The following is a 24,303-nucleotide window of genomic DNA, read 5'->3' as shown; positions in this document are numbered from 1 at the left end:
GCAGAAGTTTGCCTGGAGAGTACCTCACAACACACAGTCACTGGTGGTCAGAGAGGTTTGCCATGCCATACTGGACGAGTACCTGGATGAGATGCTGACCTGCCCCAGTACGCCAGAAGAGTGGAAGGAAGTTGCTGACAGATTCTATCAGAGGTGGAACTTCCCCCATGTCCTGGGAGCACTAGATGGCAAGCATGTGGCCATTAGGTGTCCTGCAGAGAGTGGCTCCTTGTATTACAACTACAAGGGGTTCTATTCCATCGTGTTGCTGGCCCTTGTGGATTCTGACTACAAGTTCCTGTGGGCAGATCTTGGAGGCCTGGGATCAGCATCCGATGCCCAGATCTACAACTCCAGTGAGCTGAAACATGGAGCTGAAGAAGACCTGCTTGGGTTTCCACAGCCTATACCTCTCCCACAAGACACTACAGATGTTCCATACTTCTTCATTGGAGATGACGCCTTTGCCCTGAGAGCCTACATGATGAAGCCCTACAGTCTCCGTGGTCTATCACAGGAGGAGCGCATTTTCAACTACAGACTGTCGAGAGCCAGGAGGGTCGTGGAGAACGCCTTTGGGATCCTTGCCAACAGGTTCCAGGTGATTCTTGGCACTATGCAGCACAAGCCAGAGACTGTGAAGCTGATAGTGAAGACCTGCTTGGTCCTTCACAACTTGATGAGGGTCAGATATCCAATGCTGCAGAACCAACAGCTGGACCAGCCAGAAAGTCCAGAAGAAGACTTTGTGCCTGGTGCCTGGAGAGATGGCTTCAATATGGAAGACACACAGGTTGTTGCAGGCCCCAACACTGCGACCAAGGAAGCCAAGAAGCAGAGGAACCTCATCAAGCACTGGGTCAACTCCTCAGCTGGGGCACTGGACTGGCAGGACAGGATGGTGTAGACCTGGACCCTAGTGTTGCAATGCAGAATGGACTTAATATAGACTATACTTTTTGGTAGACACAATTTTTAGAAACTGAAATATTGTATGTGTAACTTACAATGACTTATTTGTCGATAACAGTAATAATAAAAGTAATTGTGTGTGTCATTTCGAAGTAATTATTTTTACTGATTGCCCTACTTTTTTAGCCAATCTGTTCTAGGCATGATCTCTTGTTCAATTATTTATTTTACTGAGTTCCCGGTCGACCCCTTTTCACGTAACCAAACGTATAAAACAGTATTAATAAATGTCATAGTTTTATTTTATATTGTTTTATTCTTTTTCATTTTTTTAACTTTATTTATTTTTTTTTGTATTTTGTATTTTTTTATTATATTTTTTATTTTATTTTATATTTTACTTTTTATTTTTTTTTATTTTAAAATAAAAAGTAAAATAAAAAATAAAATAAAAAATAACATAAAATAAAACATATAAAATAAAAGAAAAATATAAAATAAAATAAAACATATACAATAAAAGAAAAATATAAAATAAAATAAAACATATACAATAAAAGAAAAATATAAAATAAAAAATATATTTTACTTTATTTTATTTTTTATTTTATCTTTTATTTTATATTTTATTGTATATTTTTTATTTTACTTTTTATTTTTTATTTTATATTTTTTATTTTACTTATTTTATTTTTTATTTTTTATTTTTTTTTTCATAATTTTTTTGGGGGGTACAATATTAAAAACAATAAATTTAAAGTTTCACGCAAGAACCAGGCAAAGTTCAAACTATGTACAACATTTATTTACAGATTCCTAAACAAAAAGTTCTAAGAGTCAGTCTCTGGGTCCACTGGTGGCTGTGGAGTGTTGAGCGTGTCATTCAGAGAGGTAGCCGTGGACGGGGTGGCAACTGGAACTGGACTGTCCAGGGTGCTGAACAAGTCGCTGACACTGGCTGCTGTAGACACTCCGGTGGGGAACACGGTAATGTCCGTGGCGGCACAAGTGACAACCAGGGCTGGAGAGCTGCTGCCTTGGTTGCTCTGGTCCATGGTGTGTCTTGCAGAGCTGATGGCCGTAGAGACGGAGGCATGGGTGGTGGCTGGTGCTGTCAGCGTGTGGAAGATGGGAGAGTTCCTACTCTGTTGCTGGAAGAACCTTTGTGGCTGGTAGTAGGAGTGAGGCTGCTGGAAGGACGAGTGAGGCTGCTGGAAGGACGAGTGAGGCTGCTGGAAGGACGAGTGAGGCTGCTGGAAGGACGAGTGAGGCTGCTGCTGGTGGTATCTGGCCATCCACTCCCTGGTCTGTGACTGCCAAGGAGTGCCAGTGGGCGGGTTGTCATGCCACTGGCTAGGGTCCGGCTGAAACATGTCGCTCTGGGCTTGCCTGGTGGTTGTGATGCCAGGAGGGGGGGCCAACCGACATGTAGCTGAGAAGGTAGGCAGGTCCTCCTCTTCCTCTTCAGTGTCTTCATCCATCAGCCGCGTGAGGATCATGTTGATGCTGGCCCTGGCCTTCTTGAACTTCCGGCTCGACATTGTGAGAAGGCTGTCCCTCACGTAGTTCGCAAAGGTCGACTCAGGGGTCACTGCTGGAGGCTGGAACAAACCCTTGAGTATAGCCTCTGACTCCTTGACCTTCTCCTGCAGGGTAGCCAACACGTCATCCTCGGTGGTGGTATCCTCATCCTGTCCAGATCGTCTGGGCCTCTTGGAACTGCTGCTGCTGGAGGCTGCTGTGGCAGGTGTGGAAGATCTGGAAGGTATGGCAGTACACTCTGTGATAGAAGGTCCAGATACTGGTAAATCCTCCTGGACAGTTGCTGCAGCTGAGGCTCTGCTGGGTAGGATGGGCTTGGCTGGCTCCGGTCTGTGTCGCACTACCTCCTGCAGGAACCTGAAGTTGCTGAGCACCCACTCGTCCCTCTCTGTTCTTCTTGGGGCACCGTCACCGCTCTTGTGTTTCATGAGTCTGGTGTTCTTATCCCGCAGTGACCGGAACCAGCCCTTCAAGTGCTTCACTGTCTTCTGCATCTTCTCTGCCTGGGCCTCCCACAACTTCTCCTTGTTTGTGATCTTGTGGTAAGCCTGGAGCTTAGAGTCCCACAATGTCCGGTTCTCTTGTAACCACTCGACCATGATGGCCTCATCAGATTCAGAGAGGCTGTAATTTATCCTGTCGCTCTTCTTCCTCTTGCCTCTGTCCTGTGAGGAGGCTGCTGACAAGCTTCTGGAGGAGGAGGAGGAGCAGCTAGACCCTGGAGACCCTGGAGAGGCTGGAGATGGCGACTGGGACCTGGAGGGGGTGATTGTTGCCCTCTTGTTCTTCGGCTGCTTCTGCTGCTGGCTGCCTGCTGGCTGGCTGTCAGCCTCGCTTTCAACAGGAGGGGGATGGGCCTCTGCAGTGATGGAAACAACCTCCTGGCTGGAAGAGGATGCTGCTCGTTGGCCCCTGCTGCTGCCCCGACCTCTGCTGCTGGCCCTCTTGCTCTTGGGAGGCATACTTCTTTTCGTTTCGTTCCGTTTGCGATGTTGACTGTGCGGTGGCTGAACTGGAAGTGATGCACTCTGGCCAAAAGCCCCCCCTTTTATACTGCGTGTCCAGCCGCAGGTTGGCGAAACGTAACAGGAATGTCACACAAACGCTCCACGCGTTACTCGAACGCTACAGGAACGCTAGGCAGACGCTGTGGAAACGTCGAGAACGTCAGCTAGACGCTGGACAAACGTCGAGAACGTTACCTGGACGCAAGGCAGACGCTACCCAAACGCTATGATAACGCTATCAAAGCGCTGTGGACGCTATGAGAACGCTAGGTTTTGCTGCTATTTTCGACCACAAACATCGCCTGACACTGAGGGAACATTGGCTGAGCGTTACCCAAGCGTTACAAGAACGTTACAACATCGTTGACCTAGAAACTTAATTTGAAGAACGTCGACGTTCCCCGGCGTTTCTCAAATTTTTAAAAATGCAACCAAACGTCGAACAAAACGCTATAGTGTGACAGGGCCATTAGGTAGTTATACCCAGTGGCGATCCTAGAGTGATTTACTCCCCGGGCAAAACCCCCTGCTGGCGCCCCCCCCGCCCGTCTTGTTTTTTTTTCGGGGGGGGTTTTTTGGGGTCCTTTTTTTTTTGGGACCGTTTTTTTTTTTTTTTTTGCGCCCGCGCTCGTGCCGCCCCCCGCTTTGGGCTCTGTATTAGCCAACAGAATGTTAACAGCTTTACATGGTTGTTTAAACATTTCTCGTCGTGTGTTGTACGTCACGGACACGGCCCGTTATAAATTTGCTGTTACCAGAATGGCAATGATCAAGTCGTAATGTATTACTTAAGACTCTGTGTAATGTCATAGTCAGGGGCGGACTTACCATTAGGCAAACCATTGGCTCTAGGCGGTTGCCTAGAGCCCCCAAAATTTGGGGGCCCCTTACAGTCAGCCCCGTCATTGTAAAGACCAAACAATATATATATATGTAATCTTAATTTGTCTCTGATATTAAGTGGTCAACGATATAAATGGAAAAACACACCAAAAAAGCATCAGAATATCGAATTCATCTGTATATAGTATTTGTCCCAGCTCGCCCTCCTGGTTGTTTTACATTGGACTAGTCCATGATCTGATGACGTAGACAGGTGCGCGACGGGAATTCAAACCAAAGCAGAGAGAACCGTAAACAAGATGAAGCGCGGTTATGAGAGTGGTTGCGCTAAACGAAAAAAAAAGGGCACAAAGCAAAAATAATGCAGCTGCACTTCTGAAACTAACTACATTTTTCAAATCGCCTGAGTCTGCTACAGCCTCAACCTCCGCTGTTGAGGAATGTGTTCGTGTAGTTTGGGTTCCATGCCTCTGCACACCACCTTTCTATGAAGGCTTTGGAGAAGCCAGCAACAAGTAGGACTTTCTTTCTCATATGATTATGATGAACAATGGACATTTGGAGATTAAGGACTTTTCAGTAATGTACTGGCTGCAACCTTTAAAAACTCATACCTCTCTCTTTCTCTACCCCCTCCGCGCACACGCATGCACGCACGCACAAACAAACTCTCTCTCACACACACCCCATTATGGAATGGTGATGGAATACATGAACAATGGAATTTTGAAGATTAAGGACATTTCAATAATGTACTGGCTGCATCCTTTACAAACTCACAATCCCTCTGTATCTGTCTCTCAACCACTGTATTGCCTGTCACTAAATGGCTCTCTCTCTCTCTCTCTCTCTCACACACACACACAAACTCTCTCTCTCTCTCTTGTACATTTATCTTGGCATCAGTCTTATCCCATTGAAATGTAGAGGTTTCGATAGAGTAATATCCATTTGTGTTGTAGTTCTGATAACAGTAAGATCATTTTGTATCTCTGGTAATGTGTATCTGGTAATATGTATCCATTTGTGTTCTACTTCTGATAAGAATAAGATCATTTTATATCTGGTAATATGTATCTGTGGATTAAAAATAATTGGATTTCAGATATCCTTGTTTTATTAAAATATGGAGATTGACTCTTAAAATTGGCTATCTCTCTCTACTGTCTCTTCTTCTGTTGTTTGCCTTGTCGCTCTCTCTCTTTCTGGTTTGATCTGAGCAATAAACACTGTCAGAATTTTGGCAAATGCTGGAGTAATCTCAAACCTGTTTCACTGTGGAGCTTATTTGGGGCACATTGTTAGTGGCAGTTTGCTATCACTCAAAAAAATAACTCATTGGATTAACTCAATTTAACTGTGGGCAGGATTTCCATACATCGACTTTGTGTAGCTTCAACCCAACCTAAATACCTCCTTGTAACACGATGTAATTGAGTTGGTCGAACACATCAAATGTAGCCACAATAACCTAAATACCCCAGTGTAACACGATGTAATTGAGTTGGTCAAACACATCTTTATCAAATGTAGCCATAATAATTATATTATATATAAATAAAATGGCCTAAATGGATTTAAATTTATTCAATGAAACCTAAGAGAGTTGATCCAAAATAAATTTATTTTATTACCTGTTAACCCCCCACTTCATACACAACACAAAATCTGGTAAATTTTTTTTTTTATTCAAAACAGCATGTACCAACATATACCAACAGAGCCACCGCAAATATAGCACACTAGTGTTGACCAAAATGTGTTCCCCACAAATGACATTTTATTCTTACGAACAAACTCTGCCAAACCAGAACTCAGCCACCAAGTCGGAGTACCATCAACACTGGAGTACGGCCATAAAATGGTAATTAAAAAGTATAACAATAATCCAATAATACCAGTGCATGTTACAGGCAATCTTGAATGCTTGGAACCTCTTAACGCGCAAAAAAAATAAAAACACAAGCACAAAATCCCCCATAACATTTGAATAATATTTCAAACATATGGAAAGCAAGTGAGGCACTTAAGAGTTGAATGTAAACACTTGACTGTAGGCAGCATCTCCTCAAAACCAGGCCACCCTCATTGATCATGAATGTGAAGTGTGTGTTTTACTTGGTCTCTGGTGACAAGTCTGTAGCAGGACATTGGCATGGAGCATCATGCTTTGAACATGAATTGAGGGGCGACTAATCATCACAAATAATCAAGAAAAACACTGCATTAGTGTTGACCAAAATGTGTTCTCCACACAACTCAATGGGAATAGCAAAAATGTTTGTGTGTGTCTGTGTGCGCGTGTGTGCACGTGCTGGTCTCTGGTGACAAGTCTGTAGCAGGGCATTGGCATGGAGCATCACGCTTTGAACGGGAATTGAGGGGTGACTAAGCATAACAAATAAGAAATATACTACATTTGTGTTGACCAAAATGTGTTCCCCGCATAGCAAATAGCAAAAAGGATAACAGTGTGTGTGCGTGCGCACACGCACGCACGCCGGTGTCTTGTGAGTAGTCTGTAGCGGGGCTTTGAACGTGAATTGAGGGTCACTAAGCATCACAAATAATCATGAAAAACACTACAATAGTGTTGAAAATATGTTTCCCACATAGCAAAAAGGATAACTCTGTGTGCGCGCGCACGCTGGTCTCTGGTGAGTAGTCTGTAGCGGGGCATTGGCATGGAGCATCACGCTTTGAACGTGAATTGAACTAAGCAATACACCAAAAAGCTTAAAGTGGATAGTGTCTTAAGCAAATAGCTTAAGTTTCAGTTGTTGAATTTTCACATTAAGTTTGTGTCCATACAGGTTCATGAGAATCTTCTGGACAAATTCGAACGTGTATTTCATGCAGTCGGGGTAGGCAAGATCCAGGGCATAAATCAGCCCAAACAGGACAATGAAAGCGTTGATGACGGTACTGATGTTGTGCATAACCTTGACACCCTCAATTACCACTCCAACATCATCTGGATCTTGATGTCCCTGGCTCCTGATGGTGTAAATCCCCATGACTGTGGCTGTGATGTCCCTTTCTGCGTCCTCAGTGGACTGAACAAAACAGAACGAGTTCGAGAAAAGATTTTAGCAATCAGAAAATTTCCATGCTTACAGTAGTGATACAGTCAAATATCTTTGTCACACCATTGGCCAGAGACAATTCAATGGACAGAAGAAAAGTTAGAGACTAAGAAAAGTTTCTCTTAGCCAGAACCCCCAACCCCACCCCCAGTGTATGCTTTCCCTTGGAGTGCACTGCTGCGTGTGTGAAAACCCATTATCTTTCATAGGACAGTAAGACACTTACCAAATACTCCTTGAAAAACACATCTGGGTCTTCGTTGAGATAAACAACCAGGCTGCGCAGGACACATTCCCTCCTCAAATTAATGTCATCACACTAAAAGATGAATGACAGACACAGAAACAAGAATGGCAGTCAAAAAACATGGACATATACCCAAACGATCGTGCAATTGCTCACAAATGAATTGTGCCTCATTGATTTGACCAAACGGCTAATATGCGTCAAGTATTTCAGTGCATCTTCTCAAAGGGTTATGAAGTAGCCTACAGTTAGCACAATAGGCCGACATTTAGCACATTTTCCAAGTAAAAACATCTTTGACGCTACTGATACCGACTCTTATTTGGTAAGAGTGAACAGTTTTGGAAGATGAGAGATGAGTTGAGATACGAGTAGTGAGCTGCAAGACTGGCCAAACAGTCTTGTAGTTTTAAGAATGCAATTGTCATTTCTAGAAATGAGCCAAATCAGAGGAAAAATGTCATGTAATCATACTAACCGAATCGGCCATTTCCAGGATGCGCTTGATCCTTTGTCCCTTGACGCCTCCTTTGCTCTGGAGGATCTTCATCAGTTTCGCCGTGAAGTGGTCCATCTGGGAGAAGAACTTGGATTGAAGGGGTTTGGTCATGACTCGCAAGAACTCTGCACTGTAAAAAATTTACTGTAAATTTTACAGGAAATTCCTGGCTAATAGTTGCCGCAAATTTACTGTAAATAGGATACAGGACTATTACCGTAGAATAAACACAACAAGGTACTGTACTTAATACAACACACTACTGTAATATATTACAATATCTTCATGTAAATTTCCAGGGATTTCCTGTAAATTTACAGGATAGAATACTGTAAATTTACAGGAAATCCCTGGAAATTTACATGAAGATATTGTAATATATTACAGTAGTGTGTTGTATTAAGTACAGTACCTTGTGTTTATTCTACGGTAATAGTCCTGTATCCTATTTACAGTAAATTTGCGGCAACTATTAGCCAGGAATTTCCTGTAAAATTTACAGTAAATTTTTTACAGTGTTGGATAAATTCTTTCATCCTTCTGAAAAGAAACACAAAAAAGTAGTACATGTTATCCACTTTTTTATTTAAAATACAGCAACTGTCTACAACAGTTAATGCAATCAGTAACAATAAATGAAACAAAAGCTCACGGGGGCTGTGTGTAGAGCTCTGAGACATGTGAGGCAATGTGAGACATGCTTTCAGAAAATGTGTGTTAGCAATTGTGAAAAAACTGTAATGAAGTTTTATGGTGCACAAAATGCATAATATGCACAAAAATGCACCTGATCCACTTTCAAAAAACAGAAGAATGTACTGTAGCCTTTATAGTAACACTGTGCTGCATCTTCTCATCTATTCAATATCGTGAAAAACTAACAAACACTACAAACTTATTTTACTGTGTGTGTGTGTGTGTGTGTGTGTGTGTGTGTGAGAGAGAGAGAGAGAGAGACTTCCTATTTGTGTTGAGTGGTGGTGGCTACATCAGAGCGGTGGTAGCTACACCAACTCCCTCCCTACCCAACCCCAGCACTCACCAGTTTACAGGCAACCCACCAACTGAAAATCTAACATTTTTCGCAACAAAGTGCACACTGGTGCGTTCAGCCCCCGTCGTTGCCCGGTCTTGCTGCCTGTCTGGGTGTTAATGCCACAAAAGGCTCTGAAAAGACAGAGGGGAAAAACACAATTGGGCTGTGCATGTTGGTAATAACAAATAACCTACTGGCATTAGGTGTAGAGGGTCTAGTGGGCAAATAATTAAAGGGAAATTCTGGCCAATTTCAACATGTAGTTGTACTATGTTTTAACATATTCAAAATATCATTCCAAAAAGTTAAGTGTTGTGTTGCAAGGTGTCTGTTGATGTTGCGTAACTTTTGGGATGGTATTTGGAGTAAGTTAAGACGCTTCAACCACTATGTAAAAAATAAACCCAGTATGCCCCCCAGTTAGCAGGCAAGGATCACGGAAAGGGATGAACAAAAAAAGCATCAAGTCAAGGGTAGCGTCACCACTGCACGTTGAAATGGCCCGGAATTCTCCTTTAATTATTGAAATAAATAAAAATACTGATGCATTTCAGTGGAAGAGATTACTGTGTGTGTGCGCGCGTGTGTATGTGGGTATTTTTGTGTGTTAGGAAGAGAGAAATGTGGTGGCGTGTATGTGTGTACAGTAGAACAAGTTTTGGCAATGGGCATTTTAATGCTAGTGCAGTTGAAACACACCTCTGGATGAATTCTAGGGTGGCTGCTGCTTCTGCAGGATACTGCAGGTTAAAGACATAATATGCCGCAAACATAGCAATTAAGCCATGCAGCAGGCTGCTATGGGGCCCCATCACACACACACCTTCGATGGACATGTACCACGTGTCAGCATGTAGAAGTTCACCTGAAAGCCATCAACAACATAACTACAAAGCACACTAGAGCTACCTACAATGCATCCTTTAATCTTACAAATGTACTGTACGATTTACTTTGCGCGACACACTCTCAGAGAACACTAAATAGAGCTTCCCTCAACCACAGGCATTCTTTTAAGAACTTCTACAAAATAAGGAAAAATTATACCTGGTACGATTAATTGAGGTGTGCATGAGGCGATTGATGATGTGTGAATGTCCGCAGTTGTGGCAGAGGGCTGGAGAGGAAAAACAATAAGGTAACCATGAGTAAGTTGAGTACACCACAACAAAGAAAACAAGACCTGTCATTAGTACTCTAACCTGGCTCTCGCCAGATACAGGTGATTCTGCAAACCTCCACAAGGGGGCTTAGCTCCTCATATTAGCTCCTCACTTATTTGGGGAGCCTTAAAGTAGGACAACAATGGTGGAAGTGACGCATCAGCATTGACTCTGTAATTTCAACTGTATTGTCAAATCTACAACATATTGCGTCTTTAAAAGACAAACAGAGAACGGTTTTGAAGGAATTTATTGGTGGCAAGGCCACTCCTTCTGAAAACAAATCCAACACAGCACTCTCCCAGATGTATGTGTGGAGCAAGGCAGAACCACATCCATCAGGCAAAACCGAGGTTGTACTCAACACCAAGAGGCAAATCAGCTTCAATGTATGATGCCAGTATAGATGGCGGTCTGATGGCCAGGCTAATCAGTCAGTGGAGTATTACAATATCTAAATAATAACTTACTTGGTCTCCGTGGTTGCTCCCCCAGCAGGTAGGATAATAATAACAATAGTATAGATAGCAAATAGTAAGTAAAAATTAGGCCGCACGAGAGCAAGTATGTCTATGAACAGCTCAGTGGTCAGAGTTAACAAAGGAACAAGCTGGTAACATGTCCGCCATGGCGGTGATAAAGTCACAATCCCAAGCCCTATTAACAATTAAAAAGTAGCAGGACAGAGTGAAGGGAGGGAGTGGTTGAATATGTAATGCAAGTTATACTCACATCAACTATGAGGAAGATACCATCATCCTGCTCCTTAAAGTGGGCCAGCAGGCACATGACCAGGCAAATTGACTGGTTGCCACTTCTGTATTTTTGTACAGCCTTCTCTACACTTGGCGTCTTCTGCTGTGCAAAGTACTCCAACATTTTGTGCTGCTTGTCGTTTATGGCGGCTGCCATCTTCTCTCGGATGGGGACTCCCGTCAGCTCGGTGAAGTGCTGGAAGAGGCCATGCAGGGAGAAGAGATACGGCCAGTCTTCTTTCAGCTTCGAGATGCTGTGTGGTGGGTCACAATTTAGGTCCCGGCGCTGGAGAATGTACGTTTTTTGGAGCCAAGTCTGCAGCGCTCCTCTCTCCACACCTGACATTCCTTCCTGGGTGGGGGGTAACAACAAAAAGAAAATACAAGTTTGTGCATCCAAGATGTAAGATATTAATTATTAACATTACTTTCCACTACATCTACCTGGGCATATAGCTGCTGCATCTGAATCTTCATCCCTTGCAACGTTTCTTCGGTCTCGCCTGAGGGGAGCTGTTGAGGTGCCCATTGGACACATCCATACTGGTCAACAGGATGTCCGCCATTTGCTCGTACCTGGGGACTGCTCTGCTTAGTTTTTCTTAACCGTGCCAATGTGACGTTTTGGTTGACATGTTCAATTCTAGTTTTTACCTGCTGGATGAGTGATGCTCCAGCAACTGTGTCATCATCATTTACATCCCCAAAACATACAGGGTACTGATGTATTATCTCATTCACAACCTTCATGCAGATCCCTCTATTGGGATTCACATTGTGCACCCTCATTTGGTCAACCAGCTCTCTGACCATTGCTCTTCTGGCGGCAGGATTTGGCCTGGTGGAATTAGTGATGGCTGACCTGATCTCTTGTGGCATCTTCGACCAGTTAACCTTAAAGAATGCAAACAAAAAATGTGGAATAAATAGGACACAAGGATAGGAATTTTGTAGTATCACTGTAAAAAGCCAACTGATAATATAACGCAACCTGCTGCGAGAACTTATCCTGAAGTTTATTTATCTTAAAGGAGAATTCCGGCCAATTTCAACATGCAGCATTCCAACTTATCTTGAACTTAAAACATGTTTCTATGATACTTTGATTTGTTACAATTAGTTACAATATACGAAAACCTGGCTGGTCTTGGAATCAATGAGTCATGGGTTTTAATCCCATAACAGCAAGAAAAAAGGACTTGAATGGAGAGATATTTTTGTGATTGAAAGTCCCATTGGAGCTCTGCACAGCGTATGATAAGAACCTGTTGTCGGCTGGCTGTTTTATCCACCTGCGTGGATTCTGTACTCTTGCTGACGCAGTTTAGGAGAACATATTGTCATGTAGCTCGGAATTGTTTGGTATGCTCTCTAAATAACATAATATTCTGTAGCCCAGTGGTAGCCACTGGTTACAAGGTGGGGTTTCGGGATCAGATGCAGCCTCTGATTGTTTGGAAGCTGCTGTCACTCAAAGGCTGCGCTCACATGTGATTGGCGCGATACAATAAAACTTTAGAGCGCATATAAAACTATTCTGATGTACACACGATGACATTTGTTCTTCCAAACGGAGTCGGTAGGAGTACAGAAACCACAGAAACAGCTACAACAGCCAGCCGACTAGAAAACAGGTTCTAACCACACACTATACTGCTCCAATGGGACTTTCAATGTTAAACACCTAGCCACTTAGCATTTCTGGCATCTCTGGATGCGCGTGCAGCGCAGCTGTTTGCAAACGGAGAAACCCATGTATAAGTAAATGTTTTCTCCCTTGATGACTCCGCCTTTCCTCCTCGCTGGGGCGGGCCAAAGGTGCCGACTGCATCTGTGTGCATACCTAACAAGTAAAACAGATTAAGATCAGCCCTCCACAAACCTTGAAATTTCCAGGCCATGATGTGCGTGGTGAAGGCAGAGTTGGGCTTGATGTACAGAGTGTCCCAGGTGTGGAGAGTTGTGGATTCCCTGCAGGGGAACAGGTTGAAGATGGTTCTGGAGACCCAGGAGGAGATAGGGCTGAGAAGGAACCTGAAAAAATATTTATCATTAGAGCAATTCCAGCGTTATGGACGTGACACTTGAACTCAAAATGGCAACAAATGACCCAGTGCATGTTTTATTGTCTCCCAGTATTTAAACAGGTGTTGCATATTTTAAGGCTGCACCATACTGGAGAAGTGATAGAACAAGAACAATTCCCATAGTACATCTAGGGCATGCCAGAAAACGCCAATAAAAGATGCGTTATGGATGTGACAGAAAAAGTATCACTTTTCTTGGGTGACTGTACATTTTTATCAAACTCTGTGAAATTGTAAACCTAATGTCGAAATGGAGATATCCATTTGATAGAGGGGTCCAAGGTGAATATTAAAAAATCTTTGTTTAAAATATTTTGTATTTCATGCAGAGTTTCGGAAGGAAAAGTCAGCGTTATGGATGTGACGAAATTCCGTTATGGATGTGACGCGTCTGAAATAGACATGGCATATGTTTAGAAAATCAGCAATTTAACCACCATAACCCTTTGAAAAACTCTCTAAATATCAGCTAAAACTATCAAAGTTCTTAAATAATATTTAGGATGGCTATTGTTTTGCTGTTTTGTGGATTTTAGCATACATTTCTGTGGCTTGTGGCAATAATATAGAATTGTACATGATCAAAGTTGATTTTAGCTTGGGTTTTACATTATAAGAAAGAAAGACTGACAGTGACATATTAGGTTGGTTACAAATTGGTTCAACTTATTCACATCTATAAAATACAGGCCTAGGTGATATCTCTGGGAGTGGTTTTGATGTATTACATGTTGCTTTATTTTTGCATGGTGAGGTTGACATTTACATAGAATTGCCTATTACTCCATTATGACCCATATGGTGTATTAAACACCCATCACATTTTCACCATACAAAAAGTCTACCAAATGTACCATAAACTAAGTCTAGAGATTGCACAGCTAAGAGATTGGGGGTGTACTCCAAGCAGTTTCCGAATCACTAGTCTCCCTAAATTCAACACAAAATACAAGAACATTCATTTGCCACATACATACAGATATTTGTCTAAAACGTGTAGTGAGATGAGATTATGGCAAAGATAAATGATTAAGAGCTGATCTTTGTCTGGTCTCTACCAAATCAATTCACCAATAGTGAAACGAAAATGTCAAATGTCAACAGCTGACATGGAAAGAGACACGCAAGCTAATCCACCACGGCAAGGTGCCAGCTCAACAGGATTAGTTTTTTTTTTTTTTGTCTTTTTGAAAGAATAAACGAAATAGAACCATATAACAATGTAAGATGTAAGGAAGAGAACAAAGAGGAGAATATTAAATTCATAACATACATTCACACCCCTTTCAATGTTTTTATGTTTTGATTTTTATTTCTAAACATTGCAGCGATCTCCTACACTTCTAAATTCACTTCTAATTTAGCAACCATTTATTTGTCAAAAAACACAAAAAGTGTTAATACGGTTTAAGTGTGTTTGAACAAGACACAGCCAACCTATGGTTACCTTGAGATGAAAAGGCACGGAGAAGCTTTCTTGACTGGACCACACGGAGAAAGGGCAGAAGATTCTCTTCACTTAGAAGGCTCATATCTTCCTTGCTCTCCACACCAAGGTCTTCCAGGCCTCCCATCAAGGTGCTTAGTGTTTCAGCAGGAAGGCCCGGGAGCACTGCCAGGACAGCCGTCCTGAGTTCATCTTGTGCTGAAGCCATATGTCTCTGCAAAAGAGTGATGGAGACAGATCATTGTAATGCCACACATATTGTAGGCAGGCAAGGGATAATAATCCAGTAGATCATCATACCTCACACAAACAAATTCATCTTGGGGTGTCCCCAGAACACTATACACCCCCATATCCCTCAACTTCACAAAACAATGTTTTTCTGAGACAAAAGACACAGTGTCACTGTGCACTATGACCAGCTCTATCTTACCAACCTCAAGTTCATCTTCAGTTTTCTGCAGCAAAACAAACATTCCCTTTTTGTATGAGGTGCCCATCACCGTGACTGTGTGAGATGCTACTGCATTGTTCGATTCGAAATGCAAACCACTAACAGCCTGTTGGATTTTGACATTGTAATCATTCACATAGAATGGCATTTCTTTCTCCAGCAATACACATGGCTGAAACATTTCACCTGCACTCAGGTATGCCTGCAAGAGCTGATGTCTCTCGGCAACGGTCTTGCAGATGTTCTTAAAATTCTGCAATTTCCGAGCACATCTTTTAAAGAATGTATGCTTGCTCTCAAAACGGAGGGTCCAAAGCCGAATTAGTGGGCCAAAGTGGATGATGAGGTCTGGGTAATGGAGCAAGTAGTGGTGTTTCGGCTTTAGAGGCTCATTGGGGAAAAGCTGTCTGCGAAAGAAGACGTACTCCTCAATAACTATCTTAAGATAGGAAACTTGATCAGTGGTGATTACTGGTGCACAAATCAGCTCTACAATTTCCCTGAGCAGTAGCACAAGTTTCCAGGCAGCATTGTGACATGGATTTCTGATGCGATCACCTATCAGTAGAGGGAGCAGACGCAGAAAACACCAGTTCTGGACTGCATGACCCGTAAGCCTTTTGCTACCTGGGGAAACATCAGCTGGTTTGTCCAGGGCATCGTTTCCTTTGTAGTTGAATTGGTCTTTGCTCCTATTGAGCTGGGTGTAGGTGAAATGATTCTCAGACACTAGAAGGCCAATCAACAAACTAAGGTCACTGGAAACGATGCCCTCGAACAGGTCATGGCCCAGACATGGGGGCAATCCAGGCTGGCAAACATGAAAGAATGCCAGTTGGTTAAAGGGAGAGTCAGATTTGACACCACATTCAGAAATTAGGTCACCCTTTCCCAATTCCTGTACATGTTTCAAGAATGACTCTGGTGTACGGCTGTTGCCACGAACTAATGGAGAACCCTCAAATTGTGACCTTTTCACATCACAGTATCGACAAAAGTAGTGGCTCACACTGAAGTTCTCCACAAACCCACCAATACTGTGAGACCCTAAATTGTCACCTGAAATCGCACAGAGTCGACCTCTGACAGCCTGTCCATTGTTGATCTCCACGCCAGACTCCTCAAGTGCTTTAAGATCTCTAATAAGGGGCTCAAACACCTTGTCCATCCCAAAATACCTAAAATCTTGCTCCTTACACAGGAGAACCAGCTGCATGTTATCGATGGCAGATCTGTTGTGCGGCAAGATATCAGTAAGCGTGAGGTACACAGAGAGTATCTTATGCTTCTTTTTAGAGGAGCCAAGCGGATTCACTACCTCAAATGCATCCTGATAGAGAATTATACCTAGAGAAGATGGATCGGCTTTAAATAAGGGGTTACACTGAACTCCCTTACCATCATCTACGTCCTGTAAAATGCCCTGTGGTGATCGTTTGCAACGTGTTGCAGCATACTGCTCTTGCATAGACTTGTTTTTAAAAAGTGCTGCCAATGTCTCTTTAATAGGAACATACTGGGCAAATGATTCCTTACCTTTCTCATTAATTCCTAATAAATGAGACACCGGCTCAACATAATTAAAATGCTTTTTAAAAGCTGTCTTTCTCCTCTGATCTGTGCTCAGACCACTATTACAGGCTGTTAAGATGTCATCTTTTCTAATTTCGTCTATAATGTCAACAATTGTGGCCTCTGGGATTCCCAGGGCAGTTAACTTCTGACTCAAGGTGTTCAGTATATTAGTCAGACTAAAATCATGGACATCTTGGTATCCGTCAATAATGGCTTGAATCACAGGTGCCGGCAAGAGTAGTTTAGCCTGGAGTTTTAAATAGAAAAGTGTAATATTCTGTAGAAAGAGGGATTCATCAACAGCAAGAGGTACTTCTTGCTCATCAGAATAATTGCTAACATATATTTCACTCTCTCTCATCAATTCACTGGCATCAGGTCTTTCAACACTACAGGGGTTTTCATGTTCAACACAGTCATTGCGGTGCTTCTTAGAGACATGAGACGCAAAACTGGACAAAACGGAAAACCTTGCATTGCATCCTCTAAAAGGGCATTCAACGTGTAATCCACAGCGTAAATGAGACCTCAAGTGAATTACAAGTGAAGATGATGATTCACACCGTACTGCACATATATCGCACGCCAAAGGAGTACACACTAGATTATCACCACTACTACTAGAGGGTGTGACTGCCTTGTGGTCTCGGTACATATGAGCCTTGAGAGCAGGGAGTTTTGCATACTGTCTGGAGCATTCAGGCACTCCACATGCAAATCTATAATTTGCAGTATTGCTGTGCAACTTAATGTGCTGTGTATACTCACAGACTTTATCAAATTCCTTCCCACACAAACTAAACTTACATTGAAACATTGTAAGATGTGCATAAGATGGAAAATGGAAAGATGGAAAATGTCTATGTAACTCACTTAATAGCACTAGCCTAGCCTAATGCTAGTTAGCCATTGGCCAGGCTCACCTTCACAACACGTGGAGTGGTGGTTGTTACTTACGTGTTCATATAAATGGGGGAACGGACAAAAATAATGAGGAATAATGTAAAAAAAGTAGAAACAGTTAATATAAGGTCAAAATATACAAAAACAAAACAGAAGAGCTCTTTTAAAACACAACTAGCGTTAGCGCTAACTTGAGGAGGCAAACGTGACGCTCCTATCAGAAGTCGAGAGTGGAATGGAGCTGCGAGAACATTCTAGCACATTCTAGCACTTTCTCACTATGGGTCAGATGCACATGCGCAGTCCAGTAAAAGGAAACAAACTTACCGATTGATGGACGTGGTAGCCTACTGTACCGCTCCAAATATGCTGTGCAAAAAAACAATTCCAAAATATGTTCATGGCGATTATTAGAGAAAAGAACATGCAGCAAACATTTACCTCATAACTCAATCCAATTACTTCAGTTCACGGCCATGCATGATGGTAGTACTGCTGGTACTGAGGTACTACTAATGAATGCAAAGGGAAACTGAACGCAGCAAAAGCACGGTGAGGCACCTGATTTGGTATCCCCTGTATCCCTTCATCGCTTTGCATAGAGAACACCTGAAGACACCACTTCTTTCACAATATTTTTTTACGGTGTTTAGATGGTATGTGGGTGATACAATGATAATAACTGGCCCATGAAAACACAGTTATGTGGGATTCTCAAACAATTCAGCCTTCATCAGCCATCAACAGCCATTAGCCGCTAGCTATCTAACTGGGTGACTAGCTGCCATCAGCCGAGCTGCTTCTCCCATTCCCTCAGAGTGAACGAACACAATTGGTTGCTGGGGCTGTGCCAGCGAATATGATTGGTTGCTGCAGCTGTGACAGCACGTACGACAGACCCGCCTTCCGTCATGTGTTGCTGCAAGCCCACCGCTGTTAACGGTATTAGCAGATGGCTCAGCTTTCATTGCTGTTATCAAAGATTTCCACACGAGAGAATTCACATCCTTTCCATATATTCTACATGACATTCAGATTCACGAACGTTTATTTCATAGATATATTTTTAGCCAAGGCATCTAACAGTTTCAAGCAGCCTGAGACTGAGAATGCAATCGCTAAAGTCCATAACGTCACAGGTTATCCACTCAGATAAGCAGAACTATCTATATACAGGTACTGTAACTACGATATTAATTTAAAAAAAAAATAGGCTACACATTACACTAGCAGTAAGTTACATAGGCTAACATTTAGTTATCTTTGTCCCAGAAGCTGCGTTGCCGGCCGCCCAAAATTCAAAATCCAGACTTATCCCATGATGCAATGCTGTAAAAGCGCTGTAAAACTCCGCATGTACAGTAAGGTTACAGTAATAATAAAGGACTGCCCATAAATACTGTAAAAAAGACAAATACAACACATTGTTGTAAAAGTTACTGTAAAAATTACATCAATTGCTTACAGTGTGCATTTGAGCAATTCCAGCGTTATGGACATGACACTTGAACTCAAAATGGCAACAAATGACCCAGTGCATGTTTTATCGTCTCCCAGTATTTAAACAGGTGTTGCATATTTTAAGGCTGTACCATACTGGAGAAGTGATAGAACAAGAACAATTCCCATAGTACATCTAGGACATGCCAGAAAATGCCAATAAAAGATGCATTATGGATGTGACAGAAAAAGTATCACTTTTCTTGGGTGACTGTACATTTTTATCAAACTCTGTGAAATTGTAAACCTAATGTCGAAATGGAGATATCCATTTGATAGAGGGGTCCAAGGTGAATATTAAAAAATCTTTGTTTAAAATATTTTGTATTTCATGCAGAGTTTCGGAAGGAAAAGTCAGTGTTATGGATGTGACGAAATTCCGTTATGGATGTGACGCATCTGAAATAGACATGGCATATGTTTAGAAAATCAGCAATTTAACCACCATAACCCTTTGAAAAACTCTCTAAATATCAGCTAAAACTATCAAAGTTCTTAAATAATATTTAGGATGGCTATTTTTTTGCTGTTTTGTGGATTTTAGCATACATTTCTGTGGCTTGTGGCAATAATATAGAATTGTACATGATCAAAGTTGATTTTAGCTTGGGTTTTACATTATAAGAAAGAAAGACTGACAGTGACATATTAGGTTGGTTACAAATTGGTTCAACTTATTCACATCTGTAAAATACAGGCCTAGGTGATATCTCTGGGAGTGGTTTTGATGTATTACATGCTGCTTTATTTTTGCATGGTGAGGTTGACATTTACATGGAATTGCCCATTTACCTGAAAAAGAAAAAGAAATGTGCATGCCTTTTACTTGTACTGCCATTAATTAGTGGAAGCACTGCTATTGCAAAATACAAATGACAGCCATTGATCCCCATGGAAAATAAAACACACACACACACACACTTACTTCACTCTGCTCGAAAAGGGCAGGCCATCGGTTTTTGAATTCCTCTATCCTGGGCCTCTGGTCCACAACTTCTTGTCGTCTGTAGGAAAAGGTTTTCTCCATCTTGGTTTTTATTACAGCTTCGTTGTCACGCTTGGTCACTTCTGTCAACAAAGCAATTCGTTCACTCTCCAGGCTGTCTTCAGTTTCACCTTTGGGATGTAGTGGGATGTAATTCACTTCAGCCTTTCTAGGCTTTTTGATATGAGCAGCAGATTTCCCTTGGCCTTCACGTTTATGTTTTAAGGAATTGACCCGAATTTCGGGGTCCCCAAGTCTTCCAAGTTTGGTTCTGTAATTTTGCATTTTGTATTTTAAAGACTGCTTCCATCCAGAAAACCCTGACTTGCATCCTAACTGCCCCAAGCAAGGATGGGCCCTTGTCAAAGCAGCTGCTACTTCCTCACACTGGTAATCCTTTGGATACTTTGTGTATTTCATCATCTCTTGTGCCAGGCCATCCAGGATGATTCCCTTTAGCTTCGGGCCAGGATTGAAGTATGTTCCCTTTGTTTCAAATTCAGTGTTCTTTTGTTGTAGCTCCAGTTCCGCTTCATAGGAAAACTTGGGGACAACAAAAACCAGGGGCCAGGTGGACAATCCTGAGGTATGAACCTCTGGGGAAGAGTGTGGAGTTGATGTACACAAGGTGTCATCACTGCTTGATGAGGCCAACGATGAACTCTCAGTGTTCGGGATTGGGGTACTCGAACAAGTCGGTTCCACTGTGTATAAACAGATGTAGGGCTTCGCGAGTGGTGTGTAGATTACTTTGAGTGTACCCATATTTTGGATTTCAGACACTGAGGTTAGATTCATGAACTCCTTAAAGTCAGAATCCATGTATTGCAAACGAAAGTTTTGATGCAGTTGAAAGCTTGCCTTCACAAGATCATGTAATTCGTCCACAGTTTCTGGAATACCAGAAACCATGTGCAATTTCCTGGAGTCAGATTCATCTCCAAAAATGACCCGTAGAACAGCTGGATTTGACATTGTCAAACACCTTCTGACCTGATCTGAAACATACAAGTAGATCAAGAGAAGAAAACATTACAGTTATAATGCAAATAAAATAGTTTACAGATTTTTAGATTATAGTTTTACAGATTTTACAAGATCCAGATATCCATCAACGAGACTATTTAATCACCCAGACCATTTAGATATGTTCCAGGACTAAGACACACAGTTTTGATGATGTCCCTTCAAATACACCGCTCAAAAAAATAAAGGGAACACCATAATAATGCGCTGTTATTCCAAGTTAATCATACTTCTGTGAAATCAGTCTGTCCAGTTAGGAAGCAGCACTGATTGTGAATCCATTTTGCCTACTGTTGTGCAACTGTAACAGGGATCAGGTAGAAATGACAGGCAATAACCAAAACATGCCCTAAAAATAGTAAATAGCAACGCATTATTTTGGTGTTCCCTTTATTTTTTTGAGCAGTGTACAAACCTTTAAAATGGCCATTTTATTTTAAAACCTACAAACATCTTTTTTCTTCATTTTTTATAAATGTAACAGCATACTCTAAAGTGACAGCAATATATTTATGATGAGGCTAAGATCAGTAAACCAATTTATGACTTGGGCTACACTATTTACACATTGGCCACCACAGAGTGCAGAACTCAACCTCAGTGAGAATCTTTGGGATGCGCTGGAGAAGGTTTTACACAGTGTTCAGACTACCACCATCAATACAAGATCTTGGTGAAAACTTAATGCAAGACTGGAAGGAAATAAATCCAGACATTGCAGAAGTTTATTGAAACAATGCAACACCAAATGTGTGCCGTAATCAAAGCTATAGGCGGTCCAACAACATATTTGTGTGTGTGTGTGTGACCTTTTTTTGGTGGGGAATTTTTTTGGCCAGGCTGTGTATTATGATTGTGATTGGGTTAATATCAAACGATGCATCAGTTGGGCTACGGCATTTATTAACAATGTCACCAACCTTTAACAATGACAACGTACGCCACAAGGGGAGTCGGGTCCTTCAAGTCAACAAGCTCAATTAGGCCAACCTTTCTAGTGGGCGAATCACAGTTCAAAGCCAACGGAATGCTCCCTGTACCAAGCACCAACACATTCAGTCCTGATCTGAAACAGATGTACAACAAGAAAAAAAAAAAAACATTAGCAATATATATTAAATGCAAATAGTTCATACTTTAAAAGAGCCAGATAAACGCCCAGGTTATTTAGTGGCACCCAACTGATAATGTTTGAGGCCAAAGCCAGACACAGTTCTGACAATACAGTTGTCACTTAAAGCGTTAAATGACCATTATAGTTTGCAACCTAAAATACAATTGAAAGAATCTTTTTCTGCATCGTTTTCTGTAAAGAGAACAGAAAATCAATCAGCATATTTGGAAACACTGGTTTATGATAAGGCTAATATCAGCAAATTGACCAGTTGGGCTCCACCATTTATATTAAAGATTTTCACTAACCTTTAACAATGACAAATCTCTTCAAAATGACCATGCGCAAACCCGCTACGATGTACTCCACAAGGGGATACGGGTCCTCCAAGTCACCAAGCTCAATTAGGCCAACCTCTCGAGTGGGCAAATCAGATAATTCAAAGCCACCGAAATGCTCTCGGTACCAAGCACAAACACCTCTCACTATAAAAATTGGATTATCCTTTACAATGCACAGCTGAATTATCTCATTAAATTTCGGAAGTCCATCTACAGATCCATGCACAATAAGCATCCCCTTTCTGTAACATATGCCGCTGTATGACAAATGTTTTGCCATATGAACCTCAGTAATTTCTGGGTATCTTTGATGCAGTTTTGACCTTACTCCCTCACTAAGGACATCCATAGGAAGGATTGAAATATTCGAGACTTCCAAGGAAGACTTCTTTAAGGTGGAGGCATGCGTGTCATAGGCTAGCATAAATTGATGTTTAGTAGCCAGTGAACGAGGTATATTTTTAAAACAGTTTGTATACCGAGCAACCTGCTTAAAGAAGCTATGCTTAGCCTCGAACCTCATAGTCCATAGTGCTACCAGCGGCCCAAAGCAACGAATCATTTGCGGATAATGCTCTAAAAAGTGATGTTTTGGCAGGAGTTTTACATGTGGAAAGAGTTCAAGATAGCATTGTCTGTGATCATAGATCTTAGCCTCAAGATATGCAATGGTCTCACTTGTGTGTACATGAGCTACTACCAACTCGACAATGTCCTTCAGATCCAGAATCAACAACCACGATGGTTCATTTTCTGGTACAATATGCCCAATGAAAAAGGGAAGAAATCGTAACAATGTCCAATTTTCATGTGCATTTCCGCCTATGGTGTTAGTGGATGTGAAAGAACGCGGTATGGCATGTGGGCGATTGGTTTTGTCTCCCCATTTGAATGGAAATGTCTGAATCAATGTGTTAAGTAAATCAAGAGTGAAGTATTTTTTTGAGATCAATAAAGTAATACAGCATGCAAGTTCAACTGGCACAATACCTTCAAAGAGGTCGTGCACAATATCAGGAGGATATCCAGTGCTTACATGAAAATGAGAGGTTCTCTGTTAAAACACATGGTTTCTTGATACCACAGCAAATTGTTGCACTTTCCTGAGCAGACTGGACATGAACATCATGAATATCTCGGGTTCTAAGTTGGAAAGCACCAGACTTCACATCCTTGGTCTGAAATTCTGACTTATCTCCTGTACAAAATCTGCAGATTGACCCACCAGAAAAACTCTCAACAAATCCAGCTATTGCATGTGCACCAAGATTGTCTGCAATAACACATTGCACTGTACCTTTAACAAACTGACCAATCTGGGAAATAAAAACTCCGTGCTGCTCTAGTATACTCATATCTTGCAAGAGTGGCTCTAACAGTTTTTGATAGCCATAGGTCTTGATGTCATCAGATTTGGAAAGAACAGCTAAATAGATTGAGCTAAGTTTTGAATGTGAACCTGGTGGCAAACTTCCCAACACCCAGTAGACACCAGAGTTTGTGTTTTTTACAAGATGTCCCCAAAGGGTTACAGAGTTCAAAATCATCTACATAAAGATGAAGTGCTATTCTAAAGCCTTCACCGGACAGAAAGCTGTTTTGTTTATAGTACTCACCATCTCTTATGGTGCGGTACTCTTGTAAGCAAGATGTGGTTGGGTGGTTTCGCAAACCTGGAGTTTTAAGATGATCAAGGATGCCTTCATCAGAGAGCAACTTTTGTAAAGATTGTAACAGTGGTATATATTGAAATGACCTTTTCCTTTGGGTATCTAGTATGT

General features: G+C 41.8%; 1 protein-coding gene and 1 gene segment (V, D, J or C); both read left to right on the top strand.

Annotated features, from left to right (window-relative positions):
• The window catches only part of LOC132868323 (titin-like), a 139,323-nt gene that overhangs the window by 3,479 nt on the left and 111,541 nt on the right, over positions 1 to 24,303 (top strand). The gene's annotated exons all lie outside the window — the stretch shown is intronic.
• LOC132868315 (immunoglobulin lambda constant 2-like) overlaps positions 4,593 to 24,303 on the top strand; it is a 33,520-nt gene continuing 13,809 nt past the window's right edge. Inside the window, 1 exon segment of the C gene segment in view lies at positions 4,593 to 4,819. Within this exon segment, the coding sequence occupies positions 4,792 to 4,819 (28 nt within the window).

Source organism: Neoarius graeffei, chromosome 20, assembly GCF_027579695.1.
Source record: "Neoarius graeffei isolate fNeoGra1 chromosome 20, fNeoGra1.pri, whole genome shotgun sequence".
NCBI lineage: Eukaryota > Metazoa > Chordata > Actinopteri > Siluriformes > Ariidae > Neoarius > Neoarius graeffei.
Note: the sequence above shows the minus strand (reverse complement) of the source record. Positions and strands in the feature narration are given on the sequence as shown.